The 15086-nt window shown below is 34.6% G+C and overlaps 1 protein-coding gene across 1 annotated transcript; it reads right to left on the reverse strand.

Annotated features, from left to right (window-relative positions):
- Positions 1-834: 834 nt before the first annotated feature.
- aida (axin interactor, dorsalization associated) lies at positions 835-11930 on the reverse strand. Its single transcript, XM_038309112.1, has 10 exons — positions 11636-11930; positions 9393-9459; positions 9235-9288; positions 7752-7806; positions 7608-7671; positions 7133-7236; positions 5662-5784; positions 5401-5523; positions 3747-3864; positions 835-3653 (listed from the first exon to the last, which is right to left on the reverse strand). The coding sequence occupies exons 1-10, from the start codon at positions 11740-11742 to the stop codon at positions 3554-3556; spliced, it is 915 nt and encodes a 304-aa protein (XP_038165040.1). The 5' UTR covers positions 11743-11930; the 3' UTR covers positions 835-3553.
- Between the last annotated feature and the right edge of the window lie 3156 nt (positions 11931-15086).

Consider the following 15086-nt stretch of genomic DNA (forward strand, 5'->3'; position numbering starts at 1 on the left):
CCAAGGAAATAAATGCCTCTGAAATTTAGAGATTTTAATCCTGCTAAGAACCTGTGGTCAGTCCTAAACAAAGGGAATGATTGTGACACTTATTAAAACTCAGAGGTGTCAAGTAATAAATTACAAATACTTTTTTACTGTACTTAAGTACAGTTTTTAGGTATCTATACTTTACTCCATTACTTATTTTTGTTCCTACTTCTGACTACTTATTACTTTTTTTACAGAAGTATATTTACTTTCTATTCCTTACATTTTTAAAACAAATATTACTCGTTACTCTTGGCTTCGGTTTAATGTTTATAAATATTTATTTCACGTCATGTGCTCCATTCAATGCAGATCATTGCTACCATTCACATCTAGTGAAAACTAGTGTGATTAGATGAGTCATATAACGCAAGCACTCATTGGTTAGCTAAAGGAAATCATCAGAAGCAAGCAGGTGTTCTTCAAACTGCAAACGTGAATTGTCTATGCCATGCTACAATGTAGGATGCAGAAAAAGATGTTGAAATGTCTGAAAGGTCGGACACAGGCGAGAGCGTATCGGGAGATGGAGACCAACAAGACCTCCCTCATCCTTGGACCTATCTCAAAGAATTTTTCCAAATAGTCGAAAAATTGAGCTTTCAGTTCATATAGTGGCATCTGGCTGTTTTGTTTTTAAAGGTTACTTCATACTTTTGTACTTTAAGTAGTTTTTGGAGCACTTCCTTTTTTACTTTTACTTGAGCAAAGAGGTCAAGTTGATCCTTCAACTTTTATTGGTGTTTATTAAACTGCGGTATCTATACTTCTAATTAAGAAATGTGTGTACTTTTGACACCACTGTTAAAACTGCATATTTAATATCAAACTTAGGTAAACATATTTGGGAGGAGGGGCTCTATACATTTAGGCACAACTTTATATTTCATTACAAAACACAATTTCATGGGAACTGGTTACAAACTGCCTCGGTTATAGTTTATCATTCAAATAATAACTGTAAATGTTTGAACAAATATGTCAACAGAAATGGCAAACAGTTCCTGACACACATTTACAGTTAGTCTATGGCTGCGTCAAACGTCTTCCCTAACCCCTCCATCACTATATAGAGTGGGGGCCATCTTTGTTCTCTCTCGCCCCAAAGATGAATACCATAATGCTTTGTGAGGAGAGCTTTTTCTGGGATATATCTACTTATCTAGTGACCACTAGTTTGCAAGGTGCATTGTGGGTAATTTTGGTTGCACTGCTTTTTAATCCACTAGACATAAAATGCAACCCCTATATAGTGATCTGTATAAGGGTTAGGGCGGACGTTCAGACACAGCCAATCTCACAAGTTAATTCGCTGTCCTCATTTAAGTGACATTACAAAAATAAAGTCTGCAATCAGATTTGTTTACCAGGTACATGTGACAGTGAAGTTAAATAGCATTACAAAGTAATGGATTCTTTTTGAACAATCGTCCTGTAAAGATGCTACTTATCACAGCTTCATTTAACCTTCGTCTTGAGGTAAAACAGTTCAGGTTTGGAAAAATCTGAACAAACTACTTTTTTCAAACTTTGCTCCATTCATTTGATTTATTTTGTCAGATGTAAAACTGCACTTTAATACTAAATAAGTGGGGAAATTACTAAAGGGGAATGAGCTCCTTTAAATACCAAGACAACTTTAACGCATCCTTTTGCAAACAATCTTATTAAAATAGTAGCTGAGAATGTTATGTTAAAATAAAACTGGATAAAATCAGTACAATCTGTAGTTTTTGACAGGGTTTTAAACAACATTGAAATTGTTTGTTGTTGCTTCATTTAAATAAAAACTAAAAAGAATTACTGTGAGGCAGATTTCTTCCTTTTAACCCCCGAGCACAGAATAAACCTGAACTGATTATAAATAAAAGCTGTGACCAAACAAAGCCTTGTGGGATGTTAAAGCGAGAACATAAATGAACCATAGAATGAAATATAGAAAGTACTTTTACACACTAAATGTTTTTTTTCTTAATGGCTTAATGTGAGTGTAAGTTCTTTTTGGGTTAGATCTTACTTGCTGCACCCAGGCCTTAGAACCACCAGGGCATTAGAGGCAAGAAACACGCTTTAATAAACTGTCTGACAGCATGAAGTAGGCTTAAAGAACCCAAAATGCAAAATACCATTAAAGAAATTCGAGAACTGCAGAAGTCATTGACATCAGTCTGGTTAGTCTTTAGGAATCCAGAAAAACCACAGGAACCATCCTGGCAGTAGAAGTTAAACAGGATTGACTCCAAGAGGGCATTACTGACCCAGCTAGGAGGTCCTTAACGAACACGGAACATTTTAAAGCTCCACAGATCTAATTTACCTCAGTTAAGATCAGTGTTAATGATCCAACATTTTGACTGAACAAAAATGGCTTCCATGGAAAAGTTTCTACCCTGATGACCAAGAACCAGTGCAGCATTTTAGGGACGATAAGATTAAAGTCCTGGGTCCAATTTGTTCGTTAGATAATAAAAAGTTGTTGCCGCCAAAGGTGAGGAAACCAATTATTGTGTTTAAAAAGAAAAAAGAAACCCTGTTCAATTTTAGTACATTTTGAAATGTTTGTCTTTGATAAATAATAGGATTAAAAAAAACTATATTTTTTATTTACTCGAGTAATATTTGCTGATAACATTTATTTGATCCTAAACATTTAAATGAGGGATAAAAGAAACAGGATCTTTTTTTTGTATCTGTAAGAGGGCAAATACTTTTCACAGAACTGTATTGTTTGTTCAACATTTAAAGATTTTAATGATTTGTTTATAATTAAAGTTATTTACTTTTGACAAGTTATAAATACCTACTTATTTATTTTATTCTAGCTGCAGCAAATCCTGCCAAACATATTTTTGCACAATTGGCAGGGTTGTTCCCTTTGAAATCAGTTTTTATTATGGAACTGTGCCTGAATCTGCCTAAGCTCTTGTACGAATGAGTTGGACATATTTCTGTCGCTACTGATTCCTTATGGCACACAAGCTGACATGTTGGCTCAGTAACATCTTCACTGCTGCAATTTTAGTGATTAAATGCCCTCGAGTTAGAACCCCTTTTACTGACGCATTCTGCAGCAATAAGAGAGCAAACTTTAAGCTGAACAAATAAAAAGCTCCAGAAAAGGATTAGAGTTTTCCCAACGCAGTGCTTGGATTAAAGAGTTAATGTTTTACTTCTTCCCATTTGCAAGTCCAGAGTTCAGAGGGGATAACACCAAAAAAAAAAAGCAAACCGCTAAAGTGAAGTACCTATCCCCTTCCTTAAACACAAAGGACAAATCAGAAAGCTGTGTGTGGAAGACTGAACATGATGAGTCTCAACCTGCTTTAACATGCTGCTGCTGGTGTAAGTTTGGGAAAAAAGAAAATGCACATTAATTCATAAAATCTGTGTGAGGGCATCAGTTTCTTTGAAGTTCTTCACACTGCAGCCTTTGATTTGGTATTGCTGAATGTGACGATGAGGAGGAGCACCGCATTTCCCCGGATGTGCAGCAAGATGAAAGGGGCGTGTCCAAAGAGGAGGCTTAGCTGTCTTTGTGTAGCGTCTGATGAAGATGGAGGTAAAGTGGCTTCTTGGTGAGCAGCTGCAGTTTCTTCCTCTTAAAATCTGTGGGCTTCTTGTACCTGAAAGAAAAAAAAATGTGTTTCCTTTTTATGTCATGATTTTCTGGAAATGTAATAGTTGCTATAAAAAAAAAAAAAAAAAAACACACTCACAGTTCAATGACAATGGGTCCAGGTTTGATCTCATCCATTTCCATGAAGGCGAAGCATTTTGTGCTGGTGAACCTCTTTTTGGGCTTGTAGTGCTTGAATTCAAAGAAGATAGCTGCACCTAGAAGACGTTAGTTTTATATCAATACCATGACTAAATATACAGCGGAAGAAATCAAAGTGGAACTCCTACTTTCTTCTTTTCATTACATGAAAAATTTGTAAATTTAAAGCGTTTAAGCCATCCCACAGCATGATGCTGCCCCTATTATGTTTCCTCTGTCTCCATATTGCTGTTATTCTCTAACAAACCACAGGAACCTCAATTAACCAGTCCACCTGGACTGAATACAGGCTGAAGACACTGATGAGGAAGATTTTAATGCATTAGTAAAGTATATGTATGTTTTTCTCCTCCACCAATTTATCCAATAATGTTTGTTTGTTTATAGAGGTCTGCAACCTATGGCTCTTTGGAACCTTGGTCTTAATAGGGGTTAAAAATGTTAACTTATAGTTTTGAATACAGTTTGATGATAGATACCAATCTGAGAAGCTTTAGCAGGTATATATATTTTTTATTTTATAAAATTTTCTCTATAGAATAACAATTAAATAACCAGAAATAAGTTTTTAGGGTCTAAATTTTTGACACAAGCTTAAAAATAGTTTTAAGCTTTTGTTTTTTTTATTTGTTTACACATCAAATAAAACCCTTTTGAAGACAACTCACACTTCCTTTTCAACCCTAGTTTTTAACCTTCAAAATATAAAAAAGAAATTGAAAATGGCAACACTTTTCCTACAGCAGATATTTAACAAAAATAATAAGTTGTGTTTTATCATTTGCAGCTTTAAACAACTTTTTTTTTTTTTTTGCTTAATTTGGGGTATTTTACCAATACAATCCAAAAAACTTCTTTTTTTGGATTCTATAATATAAAATCCCATTGAACACAGTGACTGTATGTTGATGTATGAATGGTTTTTCATAATCGCATAGTAAAAGACTATGCAAACTTTATAAAGTGTGATTAATCACATTAAACATGTTTGTGATGTCTAGTTTTTAACTCTAAAAATCCCAACCAAAAAAATGTATAAATATTTCCAATTTGTTTTTCAAATGATATGTTTGAGATTAGTTAAAACCAGGGAGTTCACCACCGCATCAATTTATGTGTCATCAGTACGAAACAGTTTGAGGAAATTAGAGATTTTATCTATGAGGGCTGAAAGGAAGACATTTTTTCGGATTAAATGTTTTTTGCAAAATATCCCACCTATAAAACCCAGCGGAGACAGCGTTCAGTCTGAACACACCTTTAAAAGGACACTTTGGAAGACTTGAAAGGTGAAAATTAGTTTGTTTCTCTTGTAAGTTAGCTATGTTTTTAATTAGGAGATTTTTTTTTTTAAATCAAGTGATTATGTATTCATAAATCTACTTTAACAATGTAAGATTTCTGTAACTATTTCCTGGGGTCTTTTGTGGTACAAATCTGCCAGTAAACAGTATTGCAACCAGTCCCACATAAATTTCACCACATGCTTCTGATTTACCAGCATTGCCTCAGATTTCCTGCCAGGACATGAAGCAAAGAAGCAAAAAAAATGCCTCTGAATCAATTGGTTTCTACACAATGACAGTAATCACCTTTTGGTAATTTCTCTATATGCTTCTGAATTTCTACATCCACGTTGAAGTGAATGTACGTGTCTTCCTTCCTGGTGGCCACAGGAGTGTCCTGCATTGGGTTCAGATCCACGCCGTTCATATCTGAAGGCAGAACACACAGACAGAGGCAGGTTTTCATGACTGGAAGAAGGTGATCTTTCTTCAGGTCATTAGATGTTTCCCTCTGGGACAGAGAAAAAACAAGATGGCGGCTGAAAACCTTGTCTATGAAGTGATTACCTTTGACGCTGATGCTCATGTAAGGATCGATGCACTGGCCGGCGTCTTTCAACCCAATTTTTTCTATTCTTACTGTGAGTAGTGTCATTCCAGGTTCTGAGGGTAACCGTGGCAACAGGGTACCTGTAAAACAAGCAGAAAGAAAAGATTAGCTCCTTCAATAAAAGTTATTGCAATATATTTATTTTCTAGAAGCTTGTTTGTAATTTTTTTACATTTGATTTGAAGTATTTCAAAAATAATGCAAATGTTTTTATTATTACTATCTGGATATCTATTATTTTGGCATAATCTTTCAAAAATTCAGTTAAAGCTACAGTGTGTAACTTTTAGCAACATCTAGCGGTCACACTGCAGACTGCAGCAACATGAACATCTCCCCCCCAACAGTGCGGCGAGCGTTACGGGACAAAATGTCTTCCACGACGTCCGCATCACCTACCTTCTCAAGTGATGAGGTTTGTTTACATAGATAATTTTACAGATAGTATTTCATTAGTCTGTGTAGGGTATAGATTTCATGTAGACTTAAGATAATAAATATACCCGTTATTTTTTCTACATCGTTGTGACGTTTTGGCGATCTCGCAATCGCTAGTTTTTTGGCTCTGCGCTGCCGTAGCCCAAAGATGTCTGCCTCCATGGCTGCGAGACCCGCTCCTATGTAATTATAAATAACAAATTCTAAGGCAACGAGCTCGTAGATGATAATAAATAACATAGTTATGTATAATATATTACATTTCTGACTGTATATCCCGTAATTATTACACACTGTAGCTTTAACAGGGTGGTACCCATCTATCATAGCCTAAGGTGAAGTTATATGCATGGTTGTTTAGAAATGAGTGATTAAAGTAAAAGTGAGATAGATACATAACTGAATTGTGAATTTAGAGACTAAGACTGGAAAAAATAGGTCTCAACATGCAAATCCTTATTAAAATTTTTCATACTTTTCTAGACTGTTTGGAAATCATGCAATAAAATCTGGAGCTTGTCTGAAGCAACACACATAAATAAAAACGAGAAACTAAGAGAATGATTTTAAATCTTGCACGCTAAATGTGAATAACAGCAATGATCAGATTCCATATAAATCAAACTGGACCAGTAAACTATGTCCTATTAGGAAAGAGCTGAATTACAGATATCCCTAACTTTGCAAAAAAGATTAAATGAAAACGTTTCCACTCAGAGTCAAAAAGATCTTCTCTAAATGTAACATTGAAAAACACAATTTGTTCATTTTCATCGCATCTGCTAGTTGTTAGAATCTTTGAATCAATAGAGATGTGTTCTGTACAAGATTGAAGCCATATCTGTGGATGCTGCGAATCATGCAGGTTAGGATGAGTGATGAAGCCATGCTCAGCAACGACAGATATGATAAAAATATACTTGGTCAAACATGCGTCCAAAGACAAACCAGAGCAGCCTTCAGTCTGTGCTTGGTTATGAGAAAGCATACCAGGAGCTCTCGGTGGGAAAGCTTCTGTTGAACCTGCTCCTGCAGCAGCATCATCCTCTTCCTCCAGCTCCAAGTTCTCCTCCTCTCCCGGCGCAAGGATTTTCCTGACAGAGGGCAAGGAAACATTCATTTTTCTTAAGGACGGACAACATAAATATGCATATCAACCAAAAATATCTCTAGAAAAAAAAGGTAGTAACAATGCTCCATAAATAGGGAGGTAAAAGTTCTGTTTATAATCTTTTGCTTCTAAAATACACTAAGCTGACTTTTTTTTAATAGATACATAACTTCTTGTGATAAACTATAACAAATCTCACATTTCGCTTTCAGCATAAATATTTGGATTACGGCTAAATATATTGCTAGTGTAAATCAGCCAAGAAAATATTAGGTTCAATTTAAAAAAAATTCCAGAATATTTTCCTGAAACCCATAGATTTCAACAAGAAGCATTCACTGATTGGAAGCTCACCTTAATGGCACAGGCTGGACATCAAATGGAAACTCTTTGTTATAGGTGAGTATGTTGTTTATTACTGTGGAGAAAAGGACAAAGACGGACACATTTTAGCAGCAACTCCTACTAATTAGTGAACATCAACGTTCAGACACTCACTAGGCTCCAGTTTCTTGAGGTCTTCTAACTTGAATTCCTCCTTCGACTGGGTGCACTGAAAAAAACAGGCATAATGAAGGCATTTAAAAATGATCAAAGTATTTTTAATTCCTCATATTATAGCTACGGTAAGCTATTATTAAAAACATGTTTGCTGATTTTAGCTTAATGACATCCCCTGTGCTTCATTCACTATGCCTACACTGGAAAAAATCCAAATCTAAATAAGTAATTTTTTCTTAAAATAAGTAAATTTGTTCTTGGATTGAGGAGGAAAAAGATGCATTTTGCCAATGGAACAAGACAATTTATATTTAAAATAAGAAAACACAATTGCATTGTCTTATTTCAAGTTCATATTATCTAATTATCATATTTTAAGATTAAAAATACTCATTCCATTGGCAAAATATAGCATTTACCTTCTCAAATTAATGGTAAATACACTTAATTTAAGACATTTTTACTTATTTCTAGATAATTTTTCCAGTGTAAGTGCTTGTATACCAATAAGTGTAAATGAATGCATTTTTATTTAGCACCAGATCTTTATAATGATTTTCAAAATATGGATCTAATCTACTTTGCATACCCAGAACCAAACAATAAAAGCTGCCTTTAGTTTCTATATTCCCTAACCTGGATTAACCCCCAGAAAATGTAAAACCACTAAAACCCTAAACTGATTTAAATCCAGATTTATGTTAGAGTGGCCTTTGACTTTGCTCTAAAAATAACTTGTTACATTTGAGTCCAACTTTTCTTTTCATTGTTATTAATCTTTTTATCTCAGTTAATTCTCTTACGTCCTCATGTGAACCACTTTAAAGCTTTTTGCTTTAATAAACTAGCCTTACCTTCAGATCTGAAATTTAGCTGAACGGCCAAGTCTTGACCTAAATTTATTCATAGTTTGTGGAAACAACTGAAAATTGTCCTTAACAGAAGCTCTGCATCCAATTACACTGATCTTGGACAGTTTTGCAGATAATCAGGCAAAGTTTTTCAGGCATTTATCCAGCATTTTGCTTGTTCCATCAAATAGATCCATGACAAAACCTTAAGGTGTATAATTATAACAAAATATGAAAATGCAAAAGGTTTGTTAATTTTTTTCCAAGGGACTGTAAGTCTAAGAATAAATTATTTACTTACTGTCCATATTTTTAGATTACATTTTGGAAGACAAAGAAAATATCCTCAGAGGTACGAGCTTCAGGTAACTGCAGGCCTCATCTACCATGCTACATGGAAAGCCAGAATGTGAGCTCTATCTTTCTAATGAGGCTACAACCTCTGTGATGCTTTTCTTCGTTTACTGTTGCAACCTACTGATGCTTCAGCAACTGACCAGTTTCCTCTATAGACAAAGTGGACCTGGACCGAATTGGGTCTAGAATCTGCAGGGTGTCATACAGTGCCCAGGCTTGGTATCTGCCATTTAAAATCATTTACCAATATTCATAGAAATGAGGAAACAAACCTGTAAACTGGCACTTCTCATCTCCAGGCATGTTGCAATCTTTCCTAAGTTTTTCTTTAAATAAAAACAAAACACAAACAGTTATTAGTTAAACTGCAGCAGCAGAGTTTGGTCTGGAGACGCAGCAGGAAGGAAAATATAACTCAATAAAATGTTACCTTCTGCTCCTCTGTGAAGTCTGAAGAATTTGTAGACTGGACCTCCTTCTGTAGTTGTCTGGCTAGACTGAATTATAGCACATGAACAGTTAGATGAGATCATCAAACACTTAACGTTACCATTTAAAGCTTAATGTTTTACAGAAAAAAACTAACATTCACTTCTGACTACAATTAGTGAAGGGCTTTTTAAACTTTTAATCTTTCTAAATTATTCAAAAGTGTCAAATCAGGACTCCAAACAAAGTCTTATTTGCAACCTTTGATATGCCACCTCTAATCTGCACTATGCCACAGAGGGTCTGAGGGAGTGGTACTCTCTTTAATACTATTTTTTATCATTTGTATTAAGTATTACTTTTGTCAATTTCAATCTACTTTACTGGCAGCTGATTTTTTTCTGTCTCTAATGGAAGGCTATGTAAACTTTCCACCACAACTGTATGTTGATTGAAAATCTTTTTATTTCCTTTAGGTATTTTATTCAAAAATCAAAGTTTTGTAACTTGTAACATGTAAGGATGCTGTTCTAGCCAGACTTTCCTAAAAAAAAGAAAGAAAGAAAAAAAGATATGTTCATCTCAATGGTTTCCTGGTTAAATAAAATAAAAACACATAAGGTGGTTCTGTTGCTTTAAGGAATACTTCGCAAATAGATGAATCTGTAAGTTATTTTAAATATTAATTATTGGACAGCGCAAGGTTCCTTAAAGAAGATTTTTTTTCGAAATTAAACCATGTGAAACTAAAACGTTTCCACTTGAGGAGTTCTGGATATAGCATATAAACAGAAAAAAAGTTTTTTTAAATCTTAAATGCAAAATGCTTACATATATATATATATATATATTTTTTTTTTTTACAATTTTGATATAATTACCGCTCTAAGTGGGTCGCTCTGTCAGCTAAAGGCATCTTTTACAGTCTCTACAATCCATTTAACGATTAACCGATTTATAAATTAGTTGTCGATTATTTCAATAATCAATTAATCAAATTAATTGTTTCAGCCCTAAAACCAGGCCTAAGTTAACCTCTACAGGTCAAACTTCTAGGGCTTGAAAAAAAAAAACCTCTATCCTTTTTTTATTCTAATCAATGCAGTTTGCCCAAGCAATCTGAAAAAAAGAAAACTTCAAATCATTTTCCAGATTAAAATAATTTTTTATAACCTCTATTTACTTTTTCCAGAGGAAAAAAAACATTTTCATACTGAATCGCGGTGATTTATTTCAAAGTAGTTCACACATAAGATTTTTATTCACAAAATAATTTCCTATGAATACCAAAAGAAAAGCTTCTTACTTTCTGTTTTGGTCTAGCTGTCCTGGACTGAAGCACTAAAACAGCTAGTTTTAAGAATAATTTACAAAAATCAAATTAAACCAAAATCCAAGAGTCAGATTTTGAAGTTAAATCTGTTTGTCTACTGGTTATAAAGCAGTGGTCATATACCACACTACAATTCAGCACTTTTATTTTATTATAATGGATCCCATGACTATTATAAAAAGCTCAAAGCTAATACTTTCCCCTCCAATAAACAGAATTTAATTAGAAAGTCCAGGGGAATTATTTGAGTCTGAAAATGCTTGTGGTTTTACTAGCATAGAATAAGTTTTAAGCTTTCAAAAAATATTAATGACAAATCAAAAGGAAAAATCTTAATGTTAAATGCAGGAAATCTGGCGCCCTCTTGTGATTAAAACATGGAATTGCCAGGTGTTCTTTGCCTTTTTTTACTATTAAAAATAACAGCTGCAAATGAATAATTATGAAAAAAGATTACAGCCTGAAACAGGGAGGAGGATTTTCTCAGAGAAGGACAAAGCCTTTCCTCTGTGAACACATATGAAACCCACCCATAACAATGAGAGGGTGTGGCTGACTATTTCTCAATACTCTGAGGAATATGGGCTCTTTTTCTCTCTGCCCTGCAAAACACGAAGCTCTCTTTGGTTTTTCCATGGCTCCATCAAACAGCTGGAGCTGCTGCTGTGGATGCAGCACACAGACAAACCCCACTCCCTCTGCAACAAATGCCACATCACGTCATGGATGGGAAGGGTTTATTTACTGCTGTGAACTGACAGCTCTCAGCATAACTTATTCTGAAGCCGTTATCTAAACCCTGCAGGTTTCAGCACAGACCGCCTTAGATTGAATCTACATTTAAGAATGAGAAGCGCATCTTTAAGGGTAAACCGATGGGGACAGACAGGACACACATGCTGGGAACTTACATTTGGTACTCATCTATCGCCTCCACTAATTGCCCCCACGAGTCAAAGTCTGTGCCTTTTCTAAAACTGGCGTGCCATTTCTGAACAGTCCTGTTGACATCAGACATGTTGGCGGGGCTGGATGGTGGCGGTGGTCTCAGGGCAGCATAGCCGAGGACAGGGCTCCTCTATGTGGGGGCGATCAGCGGCGTCCAGTCGGCCGGGATCCGGAGAGAGACGCGCGGATCGGGACCCCGGTGACACCCCGACCAAGCCCTTTCTGCCTGCCAAAGCCCTGATGTCGCATCCGCACGAGAGAGGAAGTCCCGCCTGGAGCTCGGGGTGCGCCTGTTTCTGGATGCGGGGTCGCCCGAGTGAACTGGCGGTTACAGAATAAAGCATAAGTTCCACTTAGGATGCTCCTTTAACGGGTTATCCGAAAACACAAAAATCTACATTTAAAAACATTAAACACATACATTTAAAAACTAGATGCAGTTAGAGAATAGAATAGAACAGAGTAGAAGAGATTTGAATAGATAAAGTAGAATAGAATAAAATAGAAAATAAGAATAGAATAAAATAGAAAATAAGAATAGAATAAAATAGATTAGAATAGAAAATAATAGAGTAGAAAAGAATATAGTAGAATAGAATCTAGTAGATTAGAATAAAATAGAAAAGAATAGAGTAGAATAGAATAAAATAAAATAGATTAGATTAGAGAAGAAAAGAATAGAGTAGAATAGAATAAAATAGATTAGATTAGAGAAGAAAAGAATAGAGTAGAATAGAATATAGTAGAGTATAATAAAGTAGAATAGAATAAAATAAATTAGAATAGAAATTAATAGAGAAGAATATAATAGAGTAGAGTAGAATAGAATTAAATAGACTAGAGTAGAGTAGAATATAATAAAGTAGAATAGAGTAGAGTAGAACAGAATAGAATAAAATAGACTAGAGTAGAGTTGAATAGAATAGAGTAGAATAGATAAGAATAGAATAGAACAGAAAAGAATAGAGTCGAAGAGAATAAAATAGATTAGAATAGAATAGAAAAGAATAGACTAGAATATAATAGAGTAGAATAGAATAGAATACAATAGAAAAGAAAATCTCTTTTTATAGGGAAATTCTAGTGTTACAGCAGCAAAAAAATATAGAAAAAATGGTCACATAAATGTGGACCTCAGAAGAGTGCATACAAATATCACAATAGTGAAGAGTTAAAAAAAGAAATAAACAAAATACCGTACTGTAAAGTGTTTTAAAAAATATAAAACTGCGCACCTGGAGAATAAATAACCAGTATACATCGGAGGACATTTTTACAGTAATTTGTAAAATAGCAGCAACATCAGAGATGTGGAAAATGACAGCAGTATGTTATTTAACCGACTAAGGTAGAAACTGTGCAAAATCAGCATGAATGTAACAACTTATTGAGATTGTTGGGAACAGTGGTGGTTATAGAGTCTTACAACTGCTGGGAGGAAGGATCTGTGATAACGCTCCCTGGTGCATTTAGGGTGCAGCAGTCTGTCTGAAAGAGCTATAGAATACAGTATTTTATTGTTCATCTTTTAACTCTTCACTATCATGTTATTCCTTTGCACTTTTCTCAGGTCCACATTTGTGTGACCATTTTTTCTATAATCTTTTTGCTGCTGTAAACACCAGAATTTGCCCAATGTGGGACAATAAAGAAACTTCTATTCTAATCTATTCCATCCATCCCATCCATCCATCTTCTTTCACTTATCCTCGTCTGAAAACGTTCAAATACATTTTATGATTCATTGTCTTTTAAATAAATCTGTTAATGATAAATGTAGGCCATTTTAAAATGTAAAAAATTCATAGAGCCCATGTATTTATTTATTTGACAAATAAAATGTATGTACGGTTATTTTTTTTAATTTTTTTTTTAAAAAAAACGAAAAGAAAAAAAACTACATACTTATATATAACTTTGTATTCTACCCAACACACATTCACCCTCTCTATAATCAAATTCTATGAAATAATTTAGTTTCCTTTAAAAATCAAATAGTTATTTGTATATGTTTACTCCCCAAATTCTTCCTCAAAATATCTAATAAATTAACCTTTTCCTTAATACATTCAAACTCTCTCCTCATATATCTTCTCTTGCTTTCATATTTATGACATTCCAGTATAACACGTTCTATTGTTTCATGTTTTCCACAGTAATCATGTTTGCCAATAGTTTGCTTTTGAATTTTGAAAAGTGTCAAATGAAGTCGGAGTACGAGTTAAAAACTTTTTGGCAGATTGCATAAACTGTATATTGAATGTAGCTTTATAGCTTCCACATCAGGTGGAAATAGTGGAGAGGAAATGGAGTGGATGATGTCTAGGTCTTCAAGAAGAAAGCTTGAAATGAGGCGAAGAGAGGAAAAAGATAGAAGTTGGTCAATTGGGTGTGAGGTTAGAGAAGAAAGAAGTAAAAAAGACAAAAACAAATACAAGTCAGAGAATACAAGCGCAGGGAGAGCCAGCAAATGGGGAAGAGGAGTGGAAAGTTACAGTCGAGTTTAAACAAGAGGGAGGATACTTACATCAACTGAGCAATTGAGAAGGAAATTGGACGAATCAAGCCAGTCAGCCAGGATAATGAACACCATAAGATATTAATTTCTGCTGTTAGCAAAAAACAACAAGAACAGATTCTCAAAGTGACAACTCTTGTTGGTGAAAGAATCAAAACATAAATCTGTGGCGCAGCTACAAGATTAGGAGGGGTAATTTCAGGTGTTCCAAAATAAAAGGAGGAAAAATAAGTGAAGCAACAAGGATTAAACACAAAAGAGATGGAGTTGTTAAAGACACCATGGCAGTTGTAGTGCAGTTTGAGAATGTGATTCCAGAATCTGTGCAGATTGGCTATATAAACTTCAGGGTGAGAGAGTACATTCCCAACCCAATGATGGTGATGTTTTGTTTCCGAAGAATGGGTCATGTCGCTAAGGAGTGCAAAGGGGAAATTATGTGTGCAAAGTGTGGAGGTTCACATGAATATGGAAAGTGTGATAAAGATGCCAAAGTTAAATGTTGTAACTGTGGGGGAGAACATAGTGCAGCATATGGTGAATGCATAGTACAGAGGGAGGCAAGACAAGCACAAAGAATAAAAATAACAGAGAAGGTTTCATACGCTGAGGCTTTAAAGAAAGTTAGAAAAGAAAGTACAAATGACTTGGGAATAAAGAAACAAGTCAAGGAGAGATAAATCAGGAAAATAATGACTCACAAAGAAAACAGAATCAAAACGTTATCAATTCAACAGATGAATGCTATGCATGCAAGCATAAATATAATAGAGATTAAAATACAATGTTGGTGAAAAAAAATAACTTTGTGGCATTTATTTGTCAAATTATCAATGTTACAGTGCAAATGAAAAAGAAAAGTGATCAAATCAAAACGATTGTAGAAGCAGCAGGAC

This window comes from Cyprinodon tularosa, unplaced genomic scaffold (assembly GCF_016077235.1).
Source record: "Cyprinodon tularosa strain WSP-4 unplaced genomic scaffold, ASM1607723v1 ctg657, whole genome shotgun sequence".
Lineage (NCBI taxonomy): Eukaryota > Metazoa > Chordata > Actinopteri > Cyprinodontiformes > Cyprinodontidae > Cyprinodon > Cyprinodon tularosa.

Bases quoted from the DNA above. Each gene is read 5' to 3' on its own strand.
- aida (XM_038309112.1), bottom strand. From the start codon at position 11,742: ATGTCTGATGTCAACAGGACTGTTCAGAAATGGCACGCCAGTTTTAGA. The intron at 5,524-5,661 runs GTAATCACTTCA...TTCTGCCTTCAG, and splicing joins CATGAGCATCAGCGTCAAAG to ATATGAACGGCGTGGATCTG. The intron at 3,654-3,746 runs GTGAGTGTGTTT...TTTTTCTTTCAG, and splicing joins GGACCCATTGTCATTGAACT to GTACAAGAAGCCCACAGATT.